General features: G+C 50.5%; 3 protein-coding genes across 11 annotated transcripts in view; 1 reads left to right on the top strand and 2 right to left on the bottom strand.

The window, feature by feature from the left end:
• Positions 1-740: 740 nt before the first annotated feature.
• Positions 741-16,094, bottom strand: PLA2G6 (phospholipase A2 group VI). 2 transcript variants are annotated; one of them, XM_083859625.1, is made up of 16 exons: positions 15,726-16,094; positions 15,013-15,228; positions 13,571-13,751; positions 12,247-12,434; positions 10,957-11,053; positions 9,799-9,981; positions 9,516-9,624; positions 8,796-8,948; positions 7,161-7,251; positions 6,254-6,417; positions 5,587-5,737; positions 5,280-5,416; positions 4,508-4,662; positions 3,636-3,803; positions 2,465-2,538; positions 741-1,972 (listed from the first exon to the last, which is right to left on the bottom strand). In XM_083859625.1, exons 1-16 carry the CDS (start codon positions 15,932-15,934, stop codon positions 1,831-1,833), a joined length of 2,418 nt encoding a protein of 805 aa, XP_083715751.1. In that variant the 5' UTR covers positions 15,935-16,094; the 3' UTR covers positions 741-1,830. The 2 variants fall into 2 exon arrangements, with proteins under 2 accessions (XP_083715751.1, XP_083715752.1); XM_083859626.1 differs by lacking the exon at positions 3,636-3,803.
• A 152-nt stretch (positions 16,095-16,246) lies between these two features.
• On the top strand, positions 16,247-22,530 carry MAFF (MAF bZIP transcription factor F). 5 transcript variants are annotated; one of them, XM_083858859.1, is made up of 4 exons: positions 16,247-16,443; positions 16,558-16,651; positions 17,731-17,787; positions 17,869-22,530. In XM_083858859.1, exons 3-4 carry the CDS (start codon positions 17,752-17,754, stop codon positions 18,280-18,282), a joined length of 450 nt encoding a protein of 149 aa, XP_083714985.1. In that variant the 5' UTR covers positions 16,247-16,443; positions 16,558-16,651; positions 17,731-17,751; the 3' UTR covers positions 18,283-22,530. The 5 variants fall into 5 exon arrangements, with proteins under 5 accessions (XP_083714985.1, XP_083714986.1, XP_083714988.1 ...); XM_083858860.1 differs by having other exon boundaries at positions 16,247-16,428; XM_083858862.1 differs by having other exon boundaries at positions 16,247-16,428; positions 17,734-17,787.
• The window catches only part of TMEM184B (transmembrane protein 184B), a 30,815-nt gene continuing 25,192 nt past the window's right edge, over positions 20,834-26,456 (bottom strand). For 2 of the 4 annotated variants that reach the window (XM_083858852.1, XM_083858853.1), the window contains exons 8-10: positions 26,066-26,260; positions 25,160-25,183; positions 20,834-24,113 (exon numbers count right to left, since the gene is read on the bottom strand). In XM_083858852.1, the coding sequence (XP_083714978.1) occupies positions 23,872-24,113; positions 25,160-25,183; positions 26,066-26,260 (461 nt within the window). In that variant the 3' untranslated portion in view covers positions 20,834-23,871. Of the gene's footprint in view, positions 24,114-25,159; positions 25,184-25,313; positions 25,394-26,065; positions 26,261-26,456 lie in introns of all 4 variants that reach the window. The other 2 variants (XM_083858854.1, XM_083858851.1) reach the window with 2 other exon arrangements.

Consider the following 26,456-nt stretch of genomic DNA (forward strand, 5'->3'; position numbering starts at 1 on the left):
GTCACTGCCTTATGGCTCGCTGCCTCCGGCACTGCCACCGCTACGGCGCAGCTTGCTCGGCCTTGCTGTGTTGACCACGTGAGGCATCTTCAGGTCTCTCTCACACAGGCACCTCACAAGTCAGGAGATCCCTATCAGCTTGTGCAGCTTGTGATTGCAGGCAGCAAAGAGCAGCAGGCAGGGGGCAACACAAGGAGAGCTCTACACAACTTTCAGCTCTCCCCTGGCCATATTCCCCCACCCCAGGCTTCAGCCCTCTGGCTTTTAGCCTCCTTCCCACTCCCAGGCTCAATGAAACTCTCTGAACAGCAGGAACAGGCTTCTCTCTGAACCAGATTTCACCTCTGGTGAGCTGGGACCAGCACTGTCATTGTGATGCCTTCTGGGCATGTGCTTGGGAGAGATGGATCAAGCAAAACCCAGTGTTCTATTTTTTAGGCCTGGACAGCTCCAAGAGGATACTCATATTGCAGCTGGTCCAAAGCCTCTCTACTCTGGTTGCAACTACTGTGGGGTAACCACCCACTTACACCACCCATGTGCTCCTAGGGCTGGCTGCAGGGACAGTTCCTTCACCTCTTCAGCCAATAAAAAGGGTATAAATCTTGTGTCTCAAGGAGCTCTTTTTTCTGATATTCTACCTGTAAAAATTCAGAGTCTGCAAGCCTAGAACCTCTCTGAGAACTTGCAGGATGGAGAGAAAGACAAGACCACCATGGACTGCATGACATTGGAACCAAATGCAAATCCCTCTTTATTTTAGGACATGTCAGTTTTTCACAGAAACAGGCAACAGCAGTCCATTCACTCAAAAGAAAATAATTAAAAATTCAGTTTTTCAGGTTACTCCTCAAAACATCTCCAAATAGATACATAAATTATTCATAAATGTGCAAAAAATTACTGCAGAAACAACAACTAGTGTAGCAATCACGGTACAATTTCTAGTCGTAATAAAAAAGTAAATCCAAATTGTCACAGGATTGGCTTCTTTGGTGGGAACCAATCTCAGTGCATTTCACTTTCATGTTAAGAATAAAGAGAAGTGATCTCTCTACAAAGCCAAGGCTTTTGTCCCTTCCATTGAGCTTGCTGCGAGTAAAGACAGTCTTTCACATCTCAGCCCCTGAGCAACGTGTAACACAGCAAATCAGTGGCACAGTAAAGTCCTGGGTGAGGGAGGTTGCTCCCTCCCCAGGCACAGTGTTGCCAGCCCATCTCAGAATGGAAAGGAGAAGCTGTTGCAGAAAATGACTGTCTCAGGAAAGGCCTACCCTTCTCCTAAGGCTAGCTGCAACTTTCTGCATCATATCTACTGCAAAAAGTTGCAGCATTTCTGCTCCTCTCGAAACTGGGTGTGTTGAGAAAAAAATAATCCCTTTTCCCCATGCTATATACACTCTGAAATACCTTGGGCCCAGTGGGCCAAGCAATCCCTGAATCTTTATCAGGCCTAGGCCCATTCTGTGACATAGGAAGGTGCACGGTACTTTGTCAGTGGAGTTACTGCACAGACATTCCAGCTGTTACAGCTCAGGACAAGTAGGTGAGGGCTCTGCATTCTGGGTCAGAGAGCAGGGCAGCAAAACCAAGCACAGCAGCAGAGATGGAGTTACAGCACAAAGATAACTGTCAGCATTTCACAGCTGTCATACATTCTGTGTCTGGGAATACATGTGTATGCACACTGTTTTCTATTCAATATTAATTCCTCTTGATTATTAAGAGTCTCTCCCCCACTTCAACACCTTGGCTCAAGGGCAAATCTGAGCCACTTCAGTATCTGCTGCTCCTTGCCCTCAGAATGCAGAATGGGAACCTCCAGGTCAGTCATCGGCAGAGATGTCGCACCAGCTGTTCGAACTGCTCCCGCTGCTGGTAGATGTAGAGCTGGGTGTCCCAGAGAGCGTTTACCAGCACGGCATCATTCACCTCATCCAGCATCACTTCTGTGTCCAGCTGAGGGCTGAGCCTGCAGAAAGCAAGACAGCATCACCAGCTGGGCACAGACACGGAGGTGACCAAGCCTGCCAAGCAGGACACTTCCATCAAGCAGCTCCCACTGCCGGGGTGCTCACTGGCCCTTGATCTGTCAGGCTTGTGGAGCAAAGGCCTTCCTCGTCCTTCAAGGCCCAGACACAGTGAAGCAATTGCAGCACATGAGGGACAAGTCAAAAACAAGCCATGCCGGGTGGAACAGGGCAGGATGCACATCCCAAAGGACCATGCAATACAACACCTCCCAAACCTCCCTTAACTAGCCCAGACCAGGCGTGCTGGGTGCCTCAGCTCATATGTGGGCCAGGGCACACTCCACTGTGTCACTGAGGCATGTGCAGGGGGCCGGTCTAGGCAGGCGTGCCTCCAGAGGGGATGCCATTTCGGATGACGCATGCCACAGCCAGGTCTGAAGTGAGAGGGATAAAAATAGGTCTGTGCAAGAGAATGGAAAGGAAGCTCCTACCGGAAATACGGGACATCTGTCATCTCACACCAGGCCCTGGCACGATTCACAGCTGGGCCATCTGCGTCAGTGCACTGCAGGAGAAACAGGCCCACAGTTACAGCCTGGCTGCTGTTCCCCTGCCTACAACAGGCTTCCCTGGCACCAAGTCCAACTGCACAAGCCCCAGAGGTAAAATAAAAACCAGGAGCAAGGGCATCCTGGACGGCACTGCCCACCACCAAGAGTTGCGTGGCTTTTCTTTTACCTTATTTTTAACATAAGGACAGTGCTCCTGATCCTTGGGACACAAGAATTGCACCCTACAGACCCTTCATATATCACAGCACAGAGTGGATTGCCTCAAGGAAACTCCCAGGATTATCTGAATGACAGCCTCCTTGAGATTTCATCTGTGTCCATTCTGTCTGTACAACAGAGCCTGTAATTACTTCAGGCTTACTGAAGTGCCCTGGGACAGCTTCCCTCAGAGCCCTGAGATAAAAGACAGGAGAAGCAAAAGGACTCTGGGCATTTTCCCACTTCATGAAGCTAAAAAGAAGACAAAGCAACAGCATTAAAATCATAGTCAGAACTTCAGTTCTGATCTTTCTGGCTTTCATCCATTTAGAGTGTTTTCATGAACAACATGTAATGAACTTCTTCCTGAAATACACAAATGCGCAGGCCAACTACACACGCCTAACCACAGCTCTGAACTATTGTTTTTAATTAGTGACTCTCTCACTTCTCTAGTATTTACTAATTTCCCCACTGGGAAAAACAATGCTTTTCTAAAGAAAAATGAATTGCTGTTTTCTGAGGCATGATTAATTTTTTTCCCCGGGTTGCTCATATGATAAACAACGCTTCCTGGAAAGATACTGAATTTCAAAAACTCACACCTGCAAATGTTCCTAAGAGTCACTGATCACTATCCTGTCCTTAGCTCCTTTCAGCTGCAAGAATATCCCTTGGGATGAGTGTCCCAAAGGGACACTCAAAACCCTAAAGAATCAGACTGGATTTCAGGTCTGCAGTGCTCCTGCAATTCTTTTACCCACTACATCCATTATCAGAGCAATCCCAAGGAAAAAGCATTTACTTCCAAAAGGAGGAAGCTGGAAACCTTTTATTCCTCCCTGCAAGCAAGACCAGGGGTCTTTTGCCATCCCCTCCTCCCAGTACTCACACAATCCACTACCATCTTGCCAAGCTCCCTGGCCCCGAAGACAGTCTTCGCCAATTCCCAAGGGTTTGAGGGGCGGAAAACATCCACGGAGCTTACTGGGACCTGCGGAGGCTTCCCTGTCCCCAGGGAGACCACCAACCCCAATTTTCTCACTTCCTGCTCCCGACCCTGAGGACAAACAAAAGATCTGTTTGCAATGACCAACAATGAAAGTAAAGCATGTCTTTCACAGCAACTTCCCAGGGAAACTCTGAAAGCCAAGGCAAAAGGCTCAGCAGCCTTTTCATCCCCCATTCTCCCCCTAAGTATGGCTTGGCAATACAGCTGTAACAGGACTTTAACACTCTGCCCCTTCTCCCCTGAACACACCCAAACCCATGGGACCACCCTGGAAATGAGTCCTAGGACCAGATGACCATGAAACAGTCCAACTTTTCAGTCATTTTGGCAACACACCTCCCCTTTCAGCTACAGGGAGCAATAGCTGCCACTGGTTATTCAACTTTTTGAAGAACTTGCCACACTACAGAAGGTATTCACTCTTCAGCCTTGCTGAGTACCTTACCCTTGTCTTCTCCATTTATTTTTGGGCAGAAAAAGGCCCTGCAGAGCCATGTCAAGGGCCACATACAACCATTGATGGAATCATCCTTGTTCAAAGAAGCATGGAGAGGCTGGTGAGACTGTCTCCCTCTCTCACACTCTAGTTAGAAGAGGTGTCTCACCTTCCAGCCACTATTCCCAACACATATCCTCCTCCATACTTGTTTATCCACTAAGATGCGTCCACTCTCACTACCACTTCTTCTTCAAGAGAGGCTCAGTGGAGCCAAAAAACTGCAGTTACCAGTCAAGGCTAGGATTTCCCTCACCTTTTTGATCAATGTCTTGTTGTACTCGTGGATCTCTGCCATGGCATCAAGGGTGGGGTTGTTGGCCAGCAGCCCTCCATCCAGGAAACGGCCAATGGGCCGGAAATAAGTGGGAGCTGCACCGCTGCAGCGGGCAGCACGCCACACAAGCTGTTCTGAAATGGACAGAGAGCAAAAGGCTTCTTGCAGTAAACTCTGCTGCAAAAAGTATCCCAGCTCCATCAACACAAATCAGGATGGCTTGCAATCCCAGGAAACCCTGCCCTACATGGTTGTGCCTCTTTCTCCCAACAGCAGGGCTTCTGCTTGGATGCACAGGATGACTCTGCAGCACTTTAAAAGATGTTCTCACCACTTCCTACATATCCTGGGTCAAATTCACTCTCTATCCATTTCCTTGCTGCTATTTTGACAGTGAACCAGTTATGTGTGCCAGACAAGCAAGCTAGAGGGGGCTGCACGCTTTGGTTATGTGGCTTTTCCATGTTTTTCTGTGGAAGCACAGGGAAAGATGCTGACTGTACGCAAGACTCCTCTAGCAGACCCTTTTCCTCATGAACCTTGCTAGCCAGCCCCTGTTCCTGGTGCAAGAGAAGCCAAGGTAAGAGGAAAGAGGAGAAATGGGAACCATCACTAGGACCTAGTTACAAGTCAAGACCAGGCATGAGCCATTGCTGATTTTCAGAGCAATGGGAGAAACAACATGAAATCTGTCTCTGAGGGATGAAACCTTCCCAATCAACCAGCTGGACTTCCGTGTACCATCATTTACCTTCTGGCTGAGTGAGTGGTTGGAAAGATGCACTTGTCTTGTATTCAGTGGAGCGTTTTGTCTCTGGTACAGGGTAATTTCGGAAAAGGTGGAGCTCAGCTGGCTGTCGGTCACACAATGTCCCTGTCACCATGACCCTGGAGAAGCGGACATGAGAGAATAAGACTTAAATGGAAAAAAACCCCTTGTGGTTTCAATAGTCTGCATATCACACTCCTCCAGATCTGCTCTAAGGAGAGACCTGCTGAAACAGGTCTAGAGCACGTATGGGACAACATCAATCAGCATAGCCTGAGGCAGGACTTACTTAGGTTTTTGGACATCTGTCATTTTGGTGTTTTCCCCAAATTCCTTCTTCAAGAATTCATCCAGGGGCTCCGACTCGTAGGGCCGAGACCCCCGGAACACCATATCCTTCATGCGGAAGTACAGGCAGCGCATGTAGTCCATGGACTTCCCTGTGATGGGCAATAGCATTGGCAGGAGCAGGCAGTGGGAGGAAAGGCAGGCAGAACAAACAGCACATCAGAGCAAGGATTTCCCAGGACAAATGAGAGATGGAAGGCATCACTGCCAATCCAATTCTCTTCCCAAGTGCCTGTAATCTGCTTGGTTCTCAGCAGCATGACTGGGAAGAATTACAGAGGAAGAGCAAGCTCAGAGCAGTTTCTCGTTACCAGAATGTATCAATCACCTTGCTCTAAGGTCTCTGTGGAGAGCACAGGAAATACAGAACATTGAACTCTGCCAGCATGCACTCCTCAAAACCCAGAAAGCTGCTCAAAGCCAGCTGACAGGAGAAGCAAGTGCAAAGCCAGGTCGAGGCTTTCCTTCATTAAGGAACATCCCTTCCCTCCTTTGGCAGGCAGAAAAGATCTGTTGGGACTCAGAGAGGCAGCCCCCACCACACATCTGCTCCCCTGAGAGGAACACTCAGGCCCACCGGAGTGAGAAGGGACCCATTATATCCTTACCATGTACAATAGCCAAGGCCAAGATCCCTCCGGTGCTGGTCCCCGCAATCCAGTCAAAAATCTCACGAATGGGACAGCCTGCGGCCTTTTCAATAGCCAGGAGAAGTTGGATGAGCACAAGGCCACGGATGCCCCCTCCATCCAAGCATAGGAGCCGGTCCTGACTGGAGTGAGACAGAGAGAGATGACTGGGAGCTGTAAGACAGATTACAAATCACACAACACTCCATGGGAACATGGCCCTGCGGTCGGGAAGCTATGCCAGTACGTAGATTGCTGCAGACAGCATAACTGGTGAATAAATAAATCCAGCAGTGCCTTCCTTCTCAGGTGCAAATTAGACACGTCCAATAAGCCTTGTCAGAAATGGTGCAGCATCCTTTGTTCTTGCATAGCCATCTCTAACCTTTACACCAGAGACAGTCACCCGCCAAAAATACACCCAAGTCCCTCACTACACAGTAATGGGTATTGTGTCATAAATAAAAAAACCAGACAGACCTAAATCCTGCCAGCAGCACTTCAGTGCCAACTGCTTCTCCACTTCATACAAGGCAAGGTGCAGGCACTGCCAAGACAGTGCAGACGAGCTGAGTGAACATCAGGGCATTGTGTAGAGATGGGGAAACCACAAAGCCAAAACAGTGTTGGGTGCCTGGTAACATGGGGGAGGGACAGAGCAGGGTTTCACCTCCTGAGGTCAGGGTCCACTGCAGCTCAAGGCAGGACAGGGGTCATTTATGGAAAGAGATTTCTCAAAAGATGCTAGAAAAACTGCAATGTTGATGGACACGAAATAATGTCAGCTTTGTCAAGCCATCCCAATGGGTATGGGAGAGGAGAATTCACACACAGATTTCACCTTCAAGTTGCACAGGAGCCTGGACAGAAGCCGTTCCTCACTTACTTTCTTCTAGCCTCACTGGGCATGTCCACAACATCTGGTGCCTTCAACAACTGTCCGAGTGTTGTGGAAATATACAGAAGGTCCTTGTACCCTTGAGGGCCATGAACACGAAAAAAAAAAAAAAAAATTAGAGATCATCAGTGTGGCAACTGATTTCCACCATAAAGATAAAGAGAGAATATCCAACTCCCCCATCAAATAAAGGTCCCTGCAGGAGACACAAGCCATCTTACCAACAGCCAACAGGTACCCCCCAAATTTAACTCCACACCAAAGGACAGCAACACCACCCTTTAGAGGGGGCAGCTGTAGATGTACTGGAAGACAGGATTTGGAGAAGCAGGTGATGTGCACAGTGGGTGAGAGAAAGTAGAGCCCAGCAGTGTGCCCACTATGCAGTTTACTGCAAGTTAGTAAGATAAAACCTAAATCTACTCCTCAAAGTAACCTAGGCAGGAGAGCTGCGGGGACAGAGTGACTTGTCATTACCCCTCAGCTGACGTTCACCCAGGCCACCCTGGGTGTGGGGCACCAATCCAGACTAGGTGAGAAGCCAGCCTGCAAAACCAAAAGAAGAAAGAATGGGGCGAGAGAAGTTACTGACTCCTGCCAGCACCCAGGCCAGAAGGTGGCTGTGGACAACAATGAATTGCAGTGAGAAGTTTCTTCAAGGGCCAGAGTCCATTAAAAAAAAGGGTTTTGCTCTGTCACTGCATCAGAGCTGAAACTGGGCATAGGTTGCCTTCATCGGGCTGTGGTGAGAAGGAAGTCCTGGTGTCACCAGCCACTGAGATTTGTGGTGACACAGACACATTCCAGGATTGTCCTCTAGCCTCACAGGAGAGCCTTTGCAAAGAAAACCTCCAACCTGGCAGATAGGAAGTGGTCCACAAGCAGATGTTAGCTGCTTGCATGCTCTTCTCATGACCCTCCAAGTCAGCTCCCCCACTGCCTAGTCCACCACCCCTTTTGTTGCCTCTTCCTGAGCTTTGGAGTTCCCTGAAGGCAGAAAGCCCATCATTAGAACAGACCCAGTTGCTTCACACAGTCTGGGCAGCATAGACCACAAGATTCAACAAAATCATACGTCCCAGGGTAGGCTTTTCCTATGCATAAAAAACCCCATGATCAAGGTTGCTTATCCTCAGGTTTCACCCTTTTCCTCTCCCAGATGCTGGCCTCCAGGATCTGAATAAGTGACACTTCGAAATCTCCTTGTTCCCAGCACAACACTGGGAGGTCCTCAAGGCAGAGTAGCAAGCACCTTCCCTTCTACACACGACCGAGGGGAAAAAGTACCTGTAGGCTAAGTGCACCCTCTTCCAGAGGTGTGAGGGAATAGTTGGTTGTTTTTTTTTTTACAGAGCTACATTGTGTCAGGTCTACAAAACAAATTTTTTGAGTGCTATAAAACAAATGTTTTGAGTGCAAGAGTTTAGAATACACACAGAGGAAAAAAACAAAGAAAAGAGATGGGATCCTGCAACAGATGAACGAGGACAGAGTCACCACAGAGTCACCAGATAGTGAGAGCTTTGACAGTTCCCAGAGCATAATCAATCTGAAGAAGAGGTCTGAGACAGCACTGTGAAGCAAGAAGGGAGAAGAGCGAGGGAGGGCCAGGGGAGGCTTTACCTAAGCTGTTGAGGTTGCTCCGCAAGGAAGGTTGGCCTTCCAGGAAGGAGGCAGCAGATGGTGCCAGCCTTGGGGAGTCAGGGTTGGGTGGTGGGTGGCAGCGTTCAGTCCCTACAGTTTGCAGCAGGTCTAAGAGCACTTTCCGGTTTGCACCTTAGGTGATGAAGGGGGAGTTACAGATCAGAAAGAGAATCAGTGCACGTGCACACCACGGGGGAATGCGTTCTGCCGAATTCACAGCAGGCCTGACCCTCACAAAGCCTCTGGGATGACCCAGGGAAGGGCAAAACATGTCCCAGCTATCCCTCCCCAAACACCAGGCAGCAGGAATACCCACTGCTGTACAGCTTCAAGGTAATGTGCCACACACTTCTTGCCCCTGAAGAACTGCCCATGTCTGCCTGTGCCTGGGCAGTTACACAGTGCTATGTCATTCCATTGTGAGCCTGCAGTGCCTGACATGGTGACCCAAAAGAGGGAGAGTGCGTGCCGGCTTTTCCTCTTGCATCTCTGTGCCACAGAAGAGAAATTCATCAGGGGCTATTGTAACAAGCCTGTGCTGCTAGCAAAGCAGGTGCCTATTAGAAGCTGGGAAAGCATGTTGGAGAACCATCACCCATGCACGGCATGTTTTCACCTCTCTCCAAGACAGTGTTTTGGCCACCAAGGAGAGACAGGATGCTGGGCTCAGCCTACAAGGCTGCTGACATACTTCCTCACCTTTGCTGCTCCTGGCTGCCAACAATCCTGGTGTCTCCCCAAAATCATTGGGGATCTCGATATCTCCTCCAAAGACGATGATTGCTTTGATCATATCCAGGTGGTCATGCTAGGGGACAAGAGAAAGCTCAGTTGAGAGCTGCTATATGATTTGTCATTCCTTCCCTCCCCTCTTCATGAGCCAAAGTACCCACAAGGGAACACCACACAAAACAGCCAGAATTTCAAAGGACCCTTCAAGTAAATAGTCTCTCCTTCCCAGCAGCCTCTGCAGAAAGCTCACCTTCATGGCCAGGTGCAGTGGTGTGTTGCCATCGCATCCCTGGGCATTGGTGTGGGCGCCATGTGTCAGCAGGACCATGGCGCAGTCCAGGCGGCCCCTCTGGACCGCAATGTGCAGAGCCGTGTCGGCCGTGCGGCTGCTCACGTTCACTTCTGAGCCGTAGTCCAGCAGCAGCCGTGTCATCTGTGCCCCAGCGTGCAGGGGCCGCATCAAGAAGAGATAAAGCAGTTGTGAAGACAACCACCTGGGCACTCAAATCATCCAGGTCTCATGGCAAGAAAAGCAGGGGAAGAGGAGGGAGTCTTAGCCTGGATACAGTTGGCTGGCAGATGCCAGCTGAATTGTTCCAAGCACTGGGGTTTCTGTGTCTTTTACCACAGAACTAGTTGGTGCCTGCACAATCTGGCTGGAGCTTCTGGATCCTTTTGGACTGATACTCAACTATAATGAATGGCTGAGATCAATGGAGAAAAAAACAGCTCCTATCCAGGCCAGAATCCTTGCAGACTGAAAGGAAAAATTTTGCCTTCTGAGCTTCTCTTTATAAGCCAAACAAATTCAAGTCTGCTCTGAAACTCCACAGGACATTTCTGAGGGGAATGGGATACTGCAGGAGGGAAAAGAGCCTTGCTACAACAATGCCCTCTGCCTGCAACAAGCATCATTCAGGTGCTCCAGCGTGGTATATCACCATCCTGCCCAGCTCTGGCAGGAGATGGACTTTCACCCACGTGCAACCACTCTGTGCCTACCTCACACTTCCCCTGCAGTTTCTATGGCATTGATCTGTTTGCTCCCAGGAAACTGGCAGGTAATGAGACGAGAGCTCCCCCCAGGGGCAACTGTGCTTCAAGGACAGTGCTGCAATTTCTTCAACAAAAGGGAAAATGGACAAACTGGCAGCTTCACAGCCATGGATGAAATACTAGGCATGAGCCCACCAGTTTATTTCACTGCAAGGCTCCACTGGTCTATTTCCTGTGGCAAACAGCACTGACCGGCACAATGCAAAGAGAACCAAATGCTGGGCTGCTGGCTGGACTCTGACACTCCCAGGGCTCTGCACATGCACTTGGAAAGGGACAAGTTAGCCACAGAAAGAATTAACTGAGTGCTGAGTAGCAGCACAGGCCCTCTCCATGGATTAGCTCTATTTACCTCTGCCTTCTTTGCCCAGTGGAGTGGAGTGGCATCATAGCGTGGGTCCTTGGAGCAAACCTGGCTGGCATCTGCCTCTAGAATGGCCTGGGCACACCTGGGAAAGACAGTGAAATGACAGAATGGCTGGCTGCTAGTCTTGACTCGAGACCTCCACTTACATCACCACCTGCCTTCTGCCCAGTGGAAAACCAGGAAACCCTACAGCAGCAGCATCTCTGTGAGTTCATCAGCTGCACTTTTGTTTCGCTCTTCACAGAAAGTGTGGGCAAAACAGGAAGCATACAATCCAAATGGTGTTTGGAGCAGGAGAATCTCTCCAATCACAAGTTGTGGAGCAACATCTGAGTGCTTCGCTAATACAGGAATATGGCATTTCTGAAAACTCTCCAAACCTGAGAAGCTAAATTCTTCTCCTCTCTTTCCATGGAAACATGAGGATGGAACTGTAATAGTTAAATGCTTGCTGAAATTAAGAACCTGTGTACTTTCCTATAAGTGAAAAACCACACCCGTTGTGAACAGACCAGTATCTGGTGCCTAGAAAACAGGGAAGGTAGACTTATGAAATTTGGTTATCTTCTGCACTACCACCAAAAAAAAAAAACAACTGTACAAGAGATGGAGCCCCAATGCAACCTCAGTGACCTAAGCCCATTCTGGGCTTGTGAATATGTGTCTAATGTTGGGAAGTACTTTTCAAAATGCTTAAAAATCAGCTACCAGCAGCTAGTGTTGCCTTGAAAGCCCTGTTTGTAGAGCTTGGACACTCTCTGAACATTAACTATTATAAAGCATATGCAAAGGGAATTGAATTTCTCCAAAGAAAACAGGGAGCAAATATTGAAATTAATTAATATATAAATACTGTGCCTCTTTTGATTTGGTTCCAGAGTGTGTTATTAAGAGTCAAGAGTATCTCTGGCCTACAGGAGAAAGGAAAAACTAAGCTTTGAAATGAAAGCTTATTAGGATCAGAGCACTCAAAGTCAGAGATACAGCGATTAATACTATCTAAGCATCAGTCAATCATCTTCCTACAGCTCATTCTGAGAAAAAGTATTTCACAAACATATCTTTTTAAATACATGTCTTTCTCCTGATGTCTGATACCAAATAAGGTATTAATTCAAGGACAAAAAGATTTTATTCTGAAAGCATTTCTTTGTTTCCCATACCAGCACTTCCCTGTTCTTTTGCCAATGACTATACACAAGACCTGTCCTGCTGAGCACAGCCCTGGACAATGGTAAGTACACAAGTCCCCAATGTAGAGGGGACACTACATACCCCTTCTGGGAGAATTTCAGTGCTGTGTGGATGGGGTAGCCCAGTGTGCCCACGACACTGCAGCTGGCATGGCACTTCAGCAGGGACCGAACCATGTCCTCCTTGCCCAGCTGGCACGCAAGGTGCAGAGCTGTCAGCCCTTCGCGGCTCAGATGGTCCACGCCAGTAGTTGGGGTTCTGCCCAGGAGCTGGAAGGAGACAATAAATAAATAAATAGACAGACAAACATGGAAGAGCACCATCTCTTCTTGAGCTCTGAGGGCAGACTCTGGAGCACTGGACACCTCACAATGCCTGTCTTCTCCATCCCTGCTCCCTGTAAATTGTAGATCTGTTACACGCTGACTGGTTTGTTGCAGAAAAGTACCCCACTGCCACATTGTGGAAAGTCTGCAAGCTCTGGTGCACACATGAGAAGCGGCAATTGTTTATATTTTTTTGGTTTAGGAAGGAACCAATACAGAAAACAAATATGAGACAGATCAGACAACAAGCCAAGTTGATGCTACCAGAGAAATAAAGAAGAGGATATCTTTTTAATACAAAGCTCCTAACTGCCCACTCCACAGCATGGCAAGCCCTGACCCTCCTCCTACCTCATCATGCATTAGGAAACTCCAGCACAGACTGGTAGGCAGAGGGAGAGATGTCACAACAGATATTGGGCAAACATGGAGGTTGCAGCTGTGGGGAAGAGTCAGTCTCAAGCTCACACCAAGTCCTGGGGAGCCAACAGACCTCAGGAACCACGTGCAAGGCCACCCACACCTTACAAACCCTGTCACTCTGCCCGGAACTTCTCAGCAATCAAGAACACCTATGACTTCAGACTGCCTTTGCCTCGAGGCTCTGATCACTGTCCCCCATGCAAGGCCATTCAGTTCAAACAGCAGGTCCTGCAGCTCAGGAGAGCCCAGGGCAGCTCTGAACTGGCCTTCAGCCTATAGGCAACATACAATCCCCCGTGGCAGTCTCAACACACACTTCACCCTACAGGAGCACTCTACCCAAAACCAAACACCCTGCTCACAGGAGAGAGGGAACGGACAGCCATGGGCCTGAGGAAAAGCGGGATGAAGACCTGATGCAAATAGCAAATGATTACTTTCTGAGGAAACTTGCTTAACGTCCTTGTTTGTGTGCTGGGTGGAATCTGCACTCTGAATATGGGAAACAGCACCAGTAAAGTGGGGATACAAGCCATAACTCAACAGAGGGAACTGACTTATCTCCCCCCTGTCCACAGCTGTTTTCCCGTGTCTATCACAGCACAGAGAAGACCCATTCTAGTCCCACTTTCTCCCAAACTAGAAGTTGCTCCCACCTCAATGATCTGAGGGTTGTTCCCTCGCACAGCATAGTGGAAAACAGTCTCCCCATTCCTGTCGGTGATGTCCACCCGTGCGTGGCACTCCAGCAGCTCCAGCAGGCACTCCATGTCCCCCTTGCGGCACGCCAGGTGCAGCGGGGTGCAGCCATCCTCGCTGTCTGTGCTGTTCACACAGCTGCAAGAGAGGACTCAGTGTGACGCCCAGGAATGGTTGCGAGGAGGAGGAGGGCATGTGGCTGCTCCAAGAGCTGACACAGAGGTACCCTCCACATCTGTGCCATCTGCTGTGAACCATGAAGTTCAGGAAAGCCCAGCCTCTTGCTAGGGAAGAAGCAGAGAGAAGGGCCATCAAGCAGCCCCACCCTGGACTCTCTCACTGACATGCTGTTCCTTTTCCTGCCCTCCATATGGGATCAGCTCCCTCTCCCCAAAGGAAGGCAGGAGACAGGTTACAGTCAGCAACCCGGTGATGGTGCTGCTATTTGCCCTTCAGTCCCCTAACTCCTCACCAGCCTGCCCTATCCTCAGTAAATCTGTGCTGGTTTTGGCTCAGGTAGAGTTAATTTTCTTCACAGTGGCTGGCGTGAGACTGTGTTTTGGACTTGTCCTGAACACAGACTTGACAATAAAGAGATGTTTTTGTTACTGCTAAGCAGGGTTTACACACAGCCAAGGCCTTTTCTTCTTTTCATACTGACTTACTGGTGAGGAAACTGAAGGTGCGGGGGAGGCTGGGAGGAAATACAGCTGGGACAGGTGACCCCAACTGACCAAACTGATCTTCTAGCCTATATGACATCATGCTTAGTATATAAAGTGTGGGGAGAAGAAGGAAGTGGGGGACATTTGAAGTGATGGTGTTGGTCTTCCAAAGTCACCATGATGTGTGATGGGGCCCTGGGTGTGGCTGAAGATCGGCTTGCCCATGGGAAGCAGTGATTCAATTCCTTATTTTACTTTGCTTGTGTACATGGCTTTTGCTTTCTCTTTCTTTATCTCAACCCAGGTTTTCTACCTTTTGCCCTTTCGATTCTCTCCTCACTCCCTCTGGTGGGGGAGTGAGGAGTGGCTGCATGGGGCTTGCCTGCTGGCTGGGGTTAAATCACAGCCGAACTTCCCCAAGAAAAAAAAGCAAGGCCTTATGGCCAAAAACTGTTCCCAGACAGTCCTACTGTACCTTCACTCTCGTGGATTAAAAATGAGCAAAAATCCCCTCCAAAAATCTGCTCCACAAGGGCTGCAATAACCTAAACAGTATCTCTAGCAGGACACTTCAATCCTTTACTTCAAATACCGGAGCTCCAGGCTCTGCAGCAGGGAGGTTGAAACCCACCAACCAGCTTCCACAGCAAAGAAGGGACACTCTAATACAGCCCAGCCGGCCCTCCCAAGCTCCCTCTGAGCACTGAACCCCCTGTAGACACCCCGCTCCTTGCCTCAGGATGTGGTTGTGCCGGAAGCTCTCCCGGCGGCCAAACTCCACAGCAATGTGTGCAGGGGACCAGCTGGGGTAGCTGCGGATGCAGTCGCTGAGCTGCTGGAGCTCCTCCAGGGACAAGGACTGGCATGAGCTCTCGTAGAAAGGGCGCAGCTGCCGGGCATATTGCTCAAAGTACACCAGGGCATCTGCTTCATTGTCCAACTGGAAGAGTCTGGAGAAAAGACAAGCACAGGGTTCATCCTGTTCAAAGGAATAACCCAAATCCCGTATATGGGAAAGAAACGGGTCTTTTCCAAACGGCAGTGCTGGGAACTTTCCTTTTCTTCTTCAACTAGTGTCATCCTTGTTCCAAGGGGAAGCAGGGAGACTACTTCACTGGAAGAGAGCATCCCTTTTCCTGACCAATGTTAGGTTTTGCTCACAAGTATCCTCTAGATGCTGAACCAACAACAGGAACGAGCAGAAATGCATGGGAACCTATAGATGGCCTAAATATATCACAGCTGCCTGTTGTTGCAATGTTTCGACCCTGTCCTGTTTTGCGGCAACTCCTCCACCAGCACACGCACGGGCCTTTCACCCCTCCCAGTCCACCTGCTACTTCAACACAATACCCCACACCCGCGGCCTCGAAGCAGCCCCGACATCAGGAATCTGGGGGCTTTGGTTTCCCACGTCAGCAGAGATGGCTAAAGGTCTGTCACTCACCGGAACGCGACCTGCGGGCTCTGGGGATTCACCAGCAAGCAGTCCCAGGACCGAGAGAGGCTGTTCTTATACAGGGCCACCCTACCCTCCTCTCGCAGGCAGGCGTGACCGGCGTACTCTGCGGCCGGCACCTCCCTCACGCGGTACGGGCTGGAGAATATCTGCGTGACGCTGCTGAAGGTGTCCAGCAGCCGCCCAAAAAACTGCATCTTCCCAGAGCCCCGGGCGGTTTCCCCCGAGGGAAAGGCTGCCACTGGCTCCGCCCGGCCCCTGCCCTTCCACGCACTGTGTGACCCAAAGTGCCGCCGTGTGACACCCCGGGGCCGGGAAACGGGACAACGGTGGATCCGGGGATGGCGCCAGGCAAAGCACGACGGGCCCCCAGCGCCCCCCGCGCGCCGCCCCACGGCGCGCACCGCCCGCCAATCACCGCCCCCCCCCGGGACGGGCCAATCATCGCCGCCGATTCCGGGGGGCGGGATTAACGCCGCGCCCACCGCCTGCCGAGGAAGGAGGGCGGAAGAGCGGGAGGCGCCATCTTTGTGAGGGGTGGGGCGACGGGGGTGGGGCCGCCGTTCTTAAAGCGGTAGCGGCCCAGTTGGTGAGGGGTTCTGCTCCCAGCAGGGCCGTTCATCGGTTGTGCGTCACCCCTAAATTCGAGTTGAGACCAGCGCTGTTGGAGCACGGCCGTATTCACACCGCGGTGCGCGCTGGCAGGGTGCGAGGAGGGCTAGGGGCTTTAAGGGCAGCAACGGCCCCGCGAGGCAGAGGCGGTGAGGGGGCGTGGTGATGGTGGCGTCACTGCATGACTGTGTTTTTTATGAATGAAAAGAATCCGCGGGTGAGTAATCGCGAGGAGCGAGGCTGGAGGCGCCGCCCGACGCCCTCACCCGGCAGCGGCCCCGCGGGACGCGAGCAGCCGCCAGGTGAGCGCCGGCCGGAGCGGCCCCTTCGCTCCCGAAGCTTTCCCCTCTCTCGGGGGGGGGCTGGGAGAAGGGGGCGCCGGGGTCCGGCACCGGCTGGAGGCCTCTGGCCGCCGCCGAAGGGGGGAATCGGGACCGGGATTCGGGCTGGGGGGAACGGGACGGGGGCCGGCCGGCTGGCCGCGCTCGGGGTCGTCCACTCTTCCTTTCCAATTTCTGGCCACCGCCCTGGAGGGATCCGCCACCCCTCCTCCGGCTCCGGCGGCGAATCCCCGGCCCGGATTGCATCAGCTTCCAGCCACTCCGGCTCCACCTTTCCCGCTGCCCCCCTCCAGCCCCTCATTCCTCTCAGGGCGCTCTCTGATCCGTCCCGGCCCCGCCTCGTCCTTCCAAGGGCGACCGGGGTTCCCCGGGGAGGGGAGAGGCTGCTGGGCTGCAGTCCAGGGTCTCGGACCCTTCCTCACTCTTTGAACCCAGGGACGGGGAGGGACCGGCCATCGGCGAGGGGCAGGCACCGCTTCCGTGACTTTCACCCCTGGGCTGCTGAATCACAGGGCGGCCGCTTCTCACCCGCCTGCGCTGCGTGGCCGCGACCCTTCGTCCCCGGAGCCTGAGGACACCCAACCCTTGCACCTCGAGGTGCTCTCGCCGGGCGGTGGGGCGGCACCTCCACACAGGTCCCGGCTGGGTGCTTCGACACGGTATCACTCGGTGGGGCTGCCGCTTTTACTTTCCCTTCAGCCTCGGATTTCGCCTCTGTTTCCTCCACGCGAGAAGGCTTGGCTTCCCAGCAGGTGGCTGGGGCATTTTGGGGCCCCTGGGCAGAGCAGCATCCCAGCCGTCTCGTGATGGGATGAAGGAGGGCGGGCGGTCCATCCTTGCCCCATTATTATTATTGCTTGCAGTCATCATTGCTATTAATATTATTACTATGTACTTTTTTAAAAGGAGTGGGATGAGTCATGTGGCCTGGGGTGGGGGGGATGCGGGCAGCGGGCAGGAGACCAGGAGGGCCAGTGCCCTCTGTTCTGAGGTGAGGAACACGGGGCTGACAGTAACCAGCTTTTCTCCTGGCTGCTCAGCAGGGCCGGAGTGAGGAAAGGATGGCTGCAGATGGGCTCTCCAGCAAGGCTTTGAAGGTGAGCACCAGTGGGAACAGGGGCTTAGGAGTCAGGGGCCTGGTTTTGGGGGTCTTAGGCAACCCCTCCTGTCTCCCGCAGGTGAAGCGGGAGCTGGGGGAGAACACTCCACTGCTGTCAGATGAGGAGCTGATGGGGCTGTCAGTGCGGGAACTCAACCACCACCTGCGGGGCCTCTCCAAGGAGGAGGTGGCGAGGCTGAAGCAGCGTCGTCGGACGCTGAAGAACCGGGGTTATGCTGCCAGCTGCCGGGTGAAGCGGGTCTGCCAGAAAGAAGAGCTGCAGAAGCAGAAGATGGAGCTGGAGTGGGAGGTGGACAAGCTGGCCCGGGAGAACGCTGCCATGCGCCTGGAGCTTGACACCCTCCGTGGCAAGTACGAGGCCCTGCAGGGCTTCGCCCGCACCGTGGCCACTCACGGGCCCCCCACCAAGGTGGCTACTGCCAGCGTCATCACCATTGTCAAGTCTAGCACCAACCAGGCTGCCTACTCCTAGTGCTGGCCTCCGTCCCCCAGGTGGAGACACTCCTACCTGGGGTGCCTTCCTCATGAATTGCCTCCCAGCCCTTACCCAACCTCTTCCCTGTCAGCACCTGTGCCCAAAATACTTTCTCCCATCCCTTGACCTCCAGTTCCCCCAGGTAGGGAGGGCTGCTGCTATGTGGGTGCTGGGGTGGACAGGACCTCACTGGGGGTCCCCATAGTCCCCTCCCCTCTTGGGTGTGCAGACAGGAGAGAGCAAACCCACACAGGCAGCAGTGGGAAACATCCCACAGCTCCAAGCTGGTAGGAAAATGCCAGGTGCCTCTTTTTTGTGAGAGGGTACGGGAGAGCTAAATGTGGGCCAGGCAGTCCCAGGAGCATGTGCCGGAGAGGTTTTGCAGTGTAGGGGAAGAAGGCATGATAGAAAGGTTGGGCATTAGGCAGACGACCTGGACCACAGCTGGAGTGGGGAGGGAGATGGCAGCATGTCTGAAATCTCTGTGGATGCAGATGGCAAGGGAAGGTTAGCAGGTCAGAGGGGGAGATAAAGTGGCTGCATGTTAATGCCTGGCAAGGGTTAATGGAATGGGAAAGCACTGTGGCTGCTTGTGGTGCTAGGAGACCCCAGAGGTGACAATGATTGGCAGGTGGGAGGTGGGAGACATGAGTGGGTCAGCCTAGGCTGTTGTCCGCAAAGGGGAGAAGCAGTGGTGCTGTTTTATCTTTCTCTATCATGCACATCCTTTACGCTTCTTCCTGCTGATGGGACACTTGGCCTGGCTGGGTGTCTGAAATGCAGCAGCACCAGCAGGAAGGAAGCAGAGGCAGCTGGAGCAGAGATAAACACTGTTTTTCTCAGCACAGGCCAGCTTGTATGGCTCTACCAAGCCCTCTCCAGTGCTTCACTGCCTACAAAGCCTATGGAAAGGTGCTCCTGGCCCTCAGTGTCAGAGATGTAGAGGCAGAGAGAGGGGTGGAGGTGCAGGACATGGGAAGTAGGGGTGGAGAGCATCCCTGCTCCTGGGAGCTGTCTGGCAGGCAGGTAGGCTCCTCCCTTTGGTTTTCCTCCAGTTTGGACACCAGCGTGGGACAACTGGCTCTTGAGCAGGCTGAAAGGCTGGAGAAGAGCTGGGTTTGCTAAATACAGGCAGCACAGGGGAGGGAGCAGGAGGCAGGTCCATCTTGGGATTTGCTGCTGTAGATGATTCCCCTGCCCCTCTGTTCTGCCCCTGCCTGGGTATTGCCACGCCAGCCGCCCTCGGCTGCAGCCTCCATTTTTCCCTGTAGAGAGGTGCCTGCCACTCCTGGATGGGGCACTGTGGTTGGCATCCCTCACCCCAACTCCTCTTGGATTTATTTATTGCACGAACATAAGTTATTTTCACGTCCTCTTTGCCATTCTGCCTCTTGGCACAGCCAGGATGTTGGTACAGAGCCGTACTTTATATTTTATATATGCAAATCACATTTTATCTTATATAGAGCAAAAAAACCCTTATTTATTTTCTGACTTACAGTATGTGTCCTACCTGACTTCTCTGTATTTTGTAGACTTTACAAATAAAGGAAGTTCTTTTTTTTTTTTTTCCACAGTGAGTGTTTGGTCATTCTTGAACTTGGAACAGAGCTGTGTCTGAGACCAGGTTTTCTGTCTCCCTCTGGCTTTGCTGCAGGACATGCTCAAGAACGTGCCCCAAAAATATGGGATGGGGAATAGCTCATGGCTTTTTAGGACAAAACCAGATTTATAGTCTCTGAGAGAAAGGGATAAAAAAAGCATGATTAATGCTGAATACCACCCTCCCAACGCACTTGCTTTCAGGAGCAGTGCAGCTGTGCTGAATCTTTCCTGGGAAAGATAATGCTTTTCACTACAAAAATTCCCTCCAGGCTGTCGTTGGACCAGGTGCAGGAGAGGCAGGTGCAGGGCATCTGTACCCAAAAACTTGCCTGTTGAGTGACCTTATCACCTTACCTGGGAACAGCAAAGACAAAAGCAGTAAGCTTCTGCCCATGGATGGCAGGAGAAGAAGTGTGGAAGGCACCTTATCAGGACCTGAAGCCAGACCTCCTCTCTGTGTGGAAAAACCAATCTTCCTTAGAGCTGAACTGGAAGTGATGAGCATGTTCCAAATGCCCATGTGGGCCAGGTCCCTAGCAGGCTGCAGCACTCAGGATGATTTGGGGGGTTTGACATTCCCATTCCCTCTGCCACTGCAAATGGTTCCAGGCCCAAACACTCCTCATGGAAGAAAATCCGAAAGCCATTGTTTGCTGGGACTCTCTCTTTCCTATTGGTGTTTCACACTGAGCACCTAAGGAAGGAATTCCTCTCTACTCCAGGTTTTTGACACATGGGTTTCACTCCTGCCTTGGGCCAGCAGTGGTGTCTCAGCCCAGGGTGCTGCAGTGATGCTTCTCCATCAGCTCCTTCCTACAAAGACACATGGAGCTTTCCTTCCAAGAAGAGGATGAGAGATTCTGACCCACCAAGCCTCAGTCCCTGCAAGGAGGAAAAACTCAAGAGAAGTCATTCAGACAGCACCACACAGAGGCAGTTTAAGTACAATCTATATTATCTCTATATTTTTTGTCATCATATTTGCTCATTTCTGCAGAGTATAACGTCACAAAGACCAAAATAGAGAGCGGCTTGTCGCTGAGCTCACATCAGTTAAACACAATAGGTACAAAACTAGGTGACTCTGTCTTATTTATCATACTTTTTTTTTCAGTCATTTATATACAAAGAACTACTCTATATGGAAAAATAATAAACAAATCCCACGGGTATGTTACGGGGTAAACAAAAAATGAAAGAAGGAAGGAGAGTGGAAGCAGGTGAGGGAGAGCAGCTCCAAGGGTCTACTCTTGGAACCAGCACATTTCTTGGATCCTGGGCTACAAGACCATGGATGCCTTGGCCTTCTTGGTCTCAAGCTCACAATCTCATATTTGTTCCTCCAACACAAAGCGGCTTCAGAGCCAGTGCTTGCTCTGGCACTTGCCAGTCATGGGGGAGAGCAGGAAGCTTAGCAATGGATGATTTTGTGTGGTGTTAAAAAACACACATATATATAAAATTATAAAGTAGGGCAGTTGGGTTGTTGAGTACTAGTCACCAAGCTCCTCTGAAGGTGGCTGGTGCTAAAGAGTTATACTTGAAACCATTACACACAGGATACTTTGAGAATATCCAGATTCTCTGCACAGTGTGTATATGTGTGTGTGTGTGTATATATATATGTATATATGCAGGAGACATTTCAAAATAAGTTCCAAGAAATGCTTCTCTAAGCCTGGAACACCTTCATGCTCTATGGGGCAATCACACATATTTCAGCCACCCAAATGCAACAAAGATTGAGGGCAGTCACCAAGTGATACTGGGACATCATCAATGCCTGCAAATGCAAAGGGGAAGATGGGATCATGCCCCATGCCCCACTCTCCTAAGAGAGAGAGTAACATTAGTATCTCACATTAAAGGACTACTAATCAAAGCCATAGAAAACAGAAGCAAAGTCTGTTCAACCTTCAGCCCTGCTTTCCAGGTAGCTTATGAGGAAAATTTACACCAAGCTCACACAAAGCCTGGCAGTGTGTTTCTATGTCTAATGAAGCAGTCACAAACTTAGGAAAATTAGTAACCAACAGCACAGCATTGCAGGATGTGTGTGAATGCGGAAATCCAGCAGCAGAAAAGCTACTGGATCCACTGATTCTGCCTCCAGCTCCCTCAACAATACTGTTGCTCTCACCTGCTTCACCATCCCCCAAAAGCATCAGTAAAGGAAGAGGCACTATACTTAAGCTTTTTCTTATCTCATCCTTAGAGCAGGGAGCAAACCTGCCTCTCTTCAGTTCCTTTTGCCTAGCTTGGGCAGAGGTACTGAATAAATGAGGTGCTCTTCACTCACTGTTGCTTCTGAGACACTCTATGAACAAGCAGATGGATTAGGAAACAAATGGAAAGGTAAATTCCAGGCAGCAAACCAGACTCCATTCTCCTAGCAGAACAGCAAGGAGCAATCTGGAATCACACAAGTCTGCTCTTGGCAGGGGAGGCATCAAGCAGGAGAGGAACAGAGAAACTAGAGCTGAATACAGCAGCTTATGCCCAAGTCTCTCAATTTTGCTTCCTGCTTGCAGGTAGGAGCATCTGAGCTGTAGCACTTAAGTGTGCTGCCCACTTTTCCCCTAGATAATTTTAAGCAAGCAAGAGGCATTTTCTGGTCCCTGGATAGATCTACGGAGGGATCACTTTTGTTTTGGTTCCACTAAATACCCATGGGTTCATCCAAAACCCAACAGAAGCAAGGGGAAGTTTCTCCCACTTCCATGGATGCTGGTTCCACCCATGATAGTACTGCAGGTGCAGCAGAGCCTGTGAAATGTGCAGCAGCAGCAGCAGCAGCAATTGCTGCCTCAGAAAATAAAAGGGACAAATTCGACCAGCCAGCTCATGTCAGGTTTCAAGTCTGCTCCAGCCTGCCCCAGAACAGCTACAGAGCTAAAAAACAAAGGAGTGTGCAATATTCCTTCCTGAATATTCCAGCCTAAGGGTGAAACTTGTGTAGCTCAGGGAAAGTCAGTGATAATGAGCATGGGAATAGCTACCTGCGAGAGACCAGGACCTGCTCTGGCAGCTACCTCTAACAGGGGCAGATGTGATGCTGGGGGACAGGAAACAAGAAGAAAAACTGGTTTTGTGTTTATGTATCTTCCCTTCCCAAAAGAGGGGTGAAGGAGCCAAAGTTCTACAAACTTCCACCATCTATCATAGCCAGTCTTCAGTCTTGTTAGCAGGAGACATGCTCCAGGGAGGTTTCCTGCCACAGGAAAGCCAGGGAGATGGGAAGCTTGGACACCTGGTGATTAGAGAACTCCACCCTTGTGAAAAAGTAATTCCATCCCAACTGAGCTTAAACAAGCTTTTAAAGCAATTGGGGATGCAAGGAGCTAAGGAACACGGAGACAGCCATGTCCTTTCCCCCTTCACTCCCTCAAGGGACTCACGGACTCATAATTAGGTGCTCAGGAGGGTGGGGATAGATGTTCCTTACTCAGCACTCAAGGCAATGGCTATATAGAAAGACCAGTCTCTGGTCTGGTCCTCAAGAATGCTTATGGCTGCATCCCCATCCTATTTGCCAAGGATCACAGAGATGTTAGTACCAGGGAGTTGGGGAGATAACTGTGCCTACATCAAACATTCAGGAAAAGAAATAGAAAGCAGTCAGGTTGTCCTATTAGAAAAAACCAAAAACATTTTTGGCTACAACTCTATGCTCCGGCCAGTCACACTCCACACCAAGTTTGGCAGGTGTGGGAAGCCAGAGCCCCAAGTCCTGGAGCTTTGCTTGAATCAATTCAATTTGATTGCTGCTGTAAGGAATAGGCTTGAGCATGGAGTCCTGGCCATTCTGCCACCTCCATATTGCTCATCGTGTCATGTAGCATGGTGTACCCACAAAAGCTAATGCCCACTTCTGTGATCTTTACTCTCTAGGAAGTGATATGACGTGTGTTTCAGCATTAATAAATTATTTAAAAAAAAAAAAAAAAGGAAAACAACAGCCTGTGCTGGCAATTTCCCCTCCTAGAATTCATCATCAGAGCTCAGCAAGAGGGTCTTCTCGTTGTCACGGGCACCAGAGCAGCTGTGGGAGCGTGAGATCACGTGGCTGCCATTGCGCCAGGGGGGACCGTGCTCCAGTGTCGACTGTTGGGTGTACTGCTGGTAGGCTGGAGAGAAGTTGTGGATCGCATCTTGGACAATGTCATGGGGATTCATGGTCTCCTTGAGGCTGCTGGAGATGCTCTTCATGGGAGCACAGCGACCTGTTTGGGTAAGACAGGAAGAAAGAAGTAAAGAACACCGCTGCCTTCCCCACACCCCTTAATACAAATGTAAGGAGAACAAGGATCATGCAGTCCTAGATCTTGCAGAAGTTGTGTTACAGACTTCCTTAAGCAGCTGCTGAGGAAATGCCACACAAACAGTGTTGAGTTTTACCAGTGGTGCTCCTAAGCCCAGACACTGTGAGCCAAGTGAATCCACCACAGCACCAAATGGGGGACACACCATGAGAACAGGATACATCCACAGTGGCAACCTCCACTACACACTATTGGTGCTGGCCTGGGTGTGCAACAAATACAGTCAAGTAGAGGGGTGCTCCTCTAAACACTTTAAGAAGATATAAACTAAGTAAATTCTAAAAATATAGGAGAAATGGCATTTTCTATTCCACTCACAGGAAATTAAGACTCCTAGGTGGTATTGAAGTGCCCATGGGAAAGACATCATACAAGTAAAAAGCAGCACAAAGTTAAGTGAAGGATGGAAACAGGCAGTACTAGAGGCGGAACTACCCCTTGTGTCATGATGATACCATGAAGAAAGCAGTAGTTGGAAAATGTACCACCCAAGTGCTAAGCACAGAGGAAAGCTGTGTCTCCTTCTAGGAGCTGCCATGTCTCATGGCTTCTAGGTTCCCTTTCCAGTGTGGGCTTCTGGCTCTGCTCAGTTCTGGAGATGAGCTCCTCAGTGAACCAAAGTATGCTGATCATCTGTGGCAATCATAAAAGTGAAGGGAGGCTGGGGTGAGAGCAGCTCCTTCGAGAGCCTGCACAACTCTTTGGAGAGAGATTCCCACAGCTCTAACACAAATGCTCTAAAAGCTTTGCGTTAATGCCCACACAGCTGTTTCACTACTTATAATCCAGACAATCCTAAAGCAGCTGTGTGAGGCAGTGGAGTTACAGAGTTGCAAGGAAAAGGGAACAAGGGACAGGGCATGTTGTAGGCATGCTGGGAATCAGGAGAGAACAGCATACCACCTAAAACCCAACTGAGACAAACACACAAAAAATGCTGTACCTACCGTATGGCCCATATGATGGAACAGCTGCATCAGAGACCAGTGGCGAAAGCAAGAGAGAGACAAAAGGAAGAAGAGAGAAAGACAGAGACAGAGAAAGAAGAAATAACAAGAACTGAACAAGGCCCACTCCTGAAACATTCCCCATTGTACTGACCTGTAGTTTACCCTTTCATCACCCACAGATCTCCTCTCCCTCCACTGCAACCACTGTTCTTCCAGAACCTCTGGAGCTGGCTGGGATGGAGGGGTCACCTACATCAATACTGCCTGAGGACTGCTGTCTTCCAGCACCTCGGCACAGATCTCCCCCAGCAGAAAGGAATTCTTTTATTTGGAAAACACTGCATAGACTAGGCACAAAACCCCCTTTTCCCAGGGATAATATCCATCTTTCTCTTCCCCAAAATAAGAATCTTACTTATAGCAGCCCAGCTGTCACAAAGTCATTACAGGAAGATCCTCCTCTTCTGTGACAAACATATTGCCAAAGCACAGCCTCATCTTCCCAAGCCAGATTCAAAACAGAGCCTGGTTTAGGCCCTGTTCCTCCTGGCCTTCAGTCTGTTGCACAATCTGGAGCAGTGGAGTTCCCCTTTGGGGAGACAGGAAGAAGGACAAACCCACTCTACCGGAACAATGCAACACCTTACAGCCCTCAGGTCTGCAACAAGTTGTCGTGGGTGGCATACTAGGGGACTGAAAAGGGAACAGCGCAATTCAGGCAAGGTTTCTGTCCCAGAGAGCTGTTGCACAATAAATCTGTACAGACACCACGCAGGAGGGGATGTGGCATTTACCAAACTGTTGGGTTGGGAGTCATATCAATGTGCTGGCTGCCTGAGGGACCAGTCTCCACCTAGTCTCACTACCAAAGAGACAGGCCACATGCACTGGCATGCTTCCTACCTTGGGCATCAATTCTCTTGTCCACATACACCTTGTATGTGAAGGCATGGCGCAGGGCAATGGCTGCAAAGAACATCTCCACACAAATGATGAAGTCCTGATAGCCAGCAGCTACTGTGCCTTCACCCACAGACACATCAGCAGAGTGGATTTTGGGGATGGCACCACACTTTTCCAAGATGGCCAACAGCATCCCTAAATAAAGTAATAAGTTCATGTAAATGTGCAGAAAACATGGTCTCACAGTAACTGCAAAGAATGGAAATAGCTGTTTGTGCTGTATGTTCTAGACACAACCCCACTCACCACAGGAGCTACAAACAGAGTAGGGTACAAACACCCCCTCCTATGGTCACTTGTACAACAGAGAAAGGAATAATAAAATGTGACA

Source organism: Zosterops lateralis (genome assembly GCF_965231275.1).
Source record: "Zosterops lateralis genome assembly, chromosome: 4".
In the NCBI taxonomy this organism is placed as follows: Eukaryota; Metazoa; Chordata; class Aves; order Passeriformes; family Zosteropidae; genus Zosterops; species Zosterops lateralis.